Source organism: Polyergus mexicanus, unplaced genomic scaffold, assembly GCF_030449975.1.
Source record: "Polyergus mexicanus isolate NDT 795.1 unplaced genomic scaffold, iyPolMexi1.0 SCAF_27, whole genome shotgun sequence".
Lineage (NCBI taxonomy): Eukaryota > Metazoa > Arthropoda > Insecta > Hymenoptera > Formicidae > Polyergus > Polyergus mexicanus.
The window spans coordinates 2,824,256-2,827,572 of NW_027223347.1; the positions used below are offsets into that span (position 1 = coordinate 2,824,256).

At 29.9% G+C, this 3,317-nt stretch overlaps 1 protein-coding gene across 1 annotated transcript; it reads right to left on the reverse strand.

The window, feature by feature from the left end:
* Positions 1-873: 873 nt before the first annotated feature.
* Positions 874-2,798, reverse strand: Cisd2 (CDGSH iron sulfur domain 2). The gene is made up of 4 exons (XM_070314391.1): positions 2,662-2,798; positions 2,412-2,506; positions 1,720-1,836; positions 874-1,183 (listed from the first exon to the last, which is right to left on the reverse strand). The coding sequence occupies exons 1-4, from the start codon at positions 2,756-2,758 to the stop codon at positions 1,094-1,096; spliced, it is 399 nt and encodes a 132-aa protein (XP_070170492.1). The 5' UTR covers positions 2,759-2,798; the 3' UTR covers positions 874-1,093.
* Positions 2,799-3,317: the final 519 nt, after the last annotated feature.

A 3,317-nucleotide genomic window follows, 5' to 3' on the forward strand; every position in this document is an offset into this window, starting at 1 on the left:
TTTTAAATATCCCTTCAGCCGAAGAATGGTTATCGTCCCCAAAAAACTTCAATTAGTAAAAAATTCTTGTGTATAAGAGTAATATGTTTTATTTATGTATTATTCAATTATGTTCATTACTAAAATTATTAGGCTACTTATATTTATAACTCACAAAAGTATATGCGACTGATTTCAATGGCTGGACTTATATTCATTTTTATGAATTTAAAAAATTTAGATATACGATGATCGAACTTTGCCGGTTCGCGAACGTATAAATTCTCGTAGTTCGTGATCGTCTCTGTTTGGAGATGCAAGCAAATTTTGATGTAGCGTATAATATTGTTTGCAATAAAAATTTTCTTCGTAACGTATTAAGTTTACATATTACGATTAAGTTTATAATTAATAAGCATCTGATGCATTATAAAATATAATGCACTATACAATTATAAGTTATATAAATCTCGATATATGAAAAGTAATAAAAAAAACTATTGCTAAATAAAATATTTAATAAATAAGTTTGAAAAACATATGCATTCATTATAAAATCAATAAATCATTTTTTGTGTTTATATATTTTATTAAGAATAAATCGACATAATAAATTATCAATTAGCAATTACAAAAATATAAATATATTAATGTAAAATATTATATTATTAATAGATATTCTGTATATATCAATTTTATTGAAAAATAACGTCGGAAATACTAAACAACTATTAATAAGTCAAATAATGATCAAGTATAATACGTCGAATATATTACAAATAGAATTATTTATTGTCAATTTTATTTCATTAATCGCTTACTGATAGATCCAATAATTATTTATTACAATAAAAAACCATAACAATATATATCAAAATAAAATATATTGAGGGGTATATGTACATAATATATATTTGAGAAATAATTTATTTATAAACCTTCATTTAATATCCAGATATTTTAAAAAACAAATTGATAAACACAAAGAATATTTCTTTCAAAGAATATTTCTACAAAGGGGTGATAAATTTATTTATCTAACCTCTCATTATATATTTATCTACAATATGGCGAGTAAATACATATTTTACATGAACAACCTATGTAACGGTAATTAATCTTTCTTGTTTGTGATAATGAGCGGACCCACATTGTCGTCATATTCGTTATTGTGACGCGCATGGGTACCATCACAGTATGGCCACTGTATATGAAAAGAGATTATAATAGACATATACATACATATATATATACACATACATACATAGATATATATAATATTTAAAAGATAAGAGATGGAACTGTAAGAAAATAAAATATATATTTGGAACTATTTTTATATAATTCTATGTTCCATAATTTTTGTACAACTCTTACAATTTTAACTTTTTTAAATATAAATAATTTACATAAAAAATATATAAACATTGTTAATATTTATAGTTATAAATATTATATAAATATATTATTATATTCATAAAATTTATATTTATATAAAAATTGTAATACATTTTTATAATTCTAAGAAAATTATGTTTTATAGTTATTAAAGTTTAAGAAATGTACAGTTTCAATTAATATGTTCACTTATTATTACACAATGCACACTTTCCAATTATATTTATGAAATCTCTAGTTATGTAGATATTAAGAAATATATACAAGAAATAAAATAAAATCAAGAGATATGTATTACTTGCACTTTGCTAATTTTAAAAATAGTACAGAAGAAGAACTTACATTATCAGATTTCCAGCAACGACAGAGCACAGCTTTTTCAGAAATATCTTCGATATCAATAGTATCTACTACTTTAGCAACATCCTTCTTTATTTTGACATTAACACGTCCACATGGCTGCAAAGGAAGTAGTCAAGTTCAAATGTTTATTTCTTTTATATATATTATTATTTTAGTTATGCGCAATAAAGTCTATGTTTTGCTCATATACCTTATAGATATGGACTGGCAATATAAGTGAAACTGTATCCAAAGGAGATTGGAGAGAGAAATTTACTTCTCTCTCTACGAATGTTCAGAAAAATATGCAGTATACATATATACAATATATACACAGCATATGTGTATGTTCAAACTGATACGCGCAATGTATACTTTTGGACACTTGGAGCAAGATAAGTACTAAAATAGTACGTCTTTCTGTCTAACACACTGCTTCTAATGCAAAAAAGCTACATATAGCAATTGCCAGTATACATATCTACAAGATCTAAAATTAGCTTTAATTTGTGTATGTGTAGAGAGAGAGAGAGAGAGAGAGACTACATACTATATAAAGAATTTTTTACATATACATATGTTATAAATAACGATGAAAGTACTAGCAGCTCTAAATTTCAAAACACGATCATTGACTCTTATGCTCTTATCCTCGTGACACTTTGTACAATGAGTAAGCATGAAATACTCACCGCGGGTCTACCGTGAGGGCAAAACGCTCTGTAGGACATAAATCCCAATCCCGTAAGAAGGGCAGTGGGTGGCAGAAGGACGAACCAATCTCGTACTGATATCGAAAAGAAAAAAATGGATGAATTACATCAATTTGAAAAATTTGACAAAATCCATCAAATTGAAAGGTTATGTGAAAGCATGAAGAGAATGAAGTGAGAAATTGATCGCGCTTAAAGTAAAGCATAATAAATACACCATGATAATTACATCCTAAACGAAACCATCCGCCTATCGAATCCGGGATCGGTAGGCCAGCTAAATAATTTGGCACAGACACCTTGATGAGATGTGAAACCGACTCCATGTTCGCTCGGCTATCTGGCGATGGCAGATAGCCAGATGCCACCAATCGCCAGCATGCAGGGATCCAGCATAATCAAGTTTGACAATGTGAGTGAGAGAGAGAGAGAGAGAGAGAGAGAGAGAGAGAGAGAGTGCGAGAAAAAGCGAAAGAGAAGGAGAGAGTGAGAGAGAAAGTGCAAAAGAGAGCGAGAGAGAAGGAGAGAGGGGGAGAGAGAGAGAGAATTATTTATGTATTTAAAATCCTCTATTATATATACAATTTTTACTTGTCAAATTATATATTATGTACGATTATTTTTGTGCATGCTATACTCACCGGATCGTTGGTTGATAAATGCCAAATTGTCAATAGATAAATTACCATCAATCGATAAAGGTATTTCCTTCGGCGTCTGCGTCTCGAGTGACATCTAGCGCGCGTATCGGCGAACTCGAGACACGCCCGCTCGCATTCGCAGTTTACGTACGGTCAACGATAGGTGGCGTGATTGCAGCGTTAGCAGGGCGGGTCGGAGTGGGGGCTTGGGGTAGACATGGCACCGAACACACGGGCACGGGAC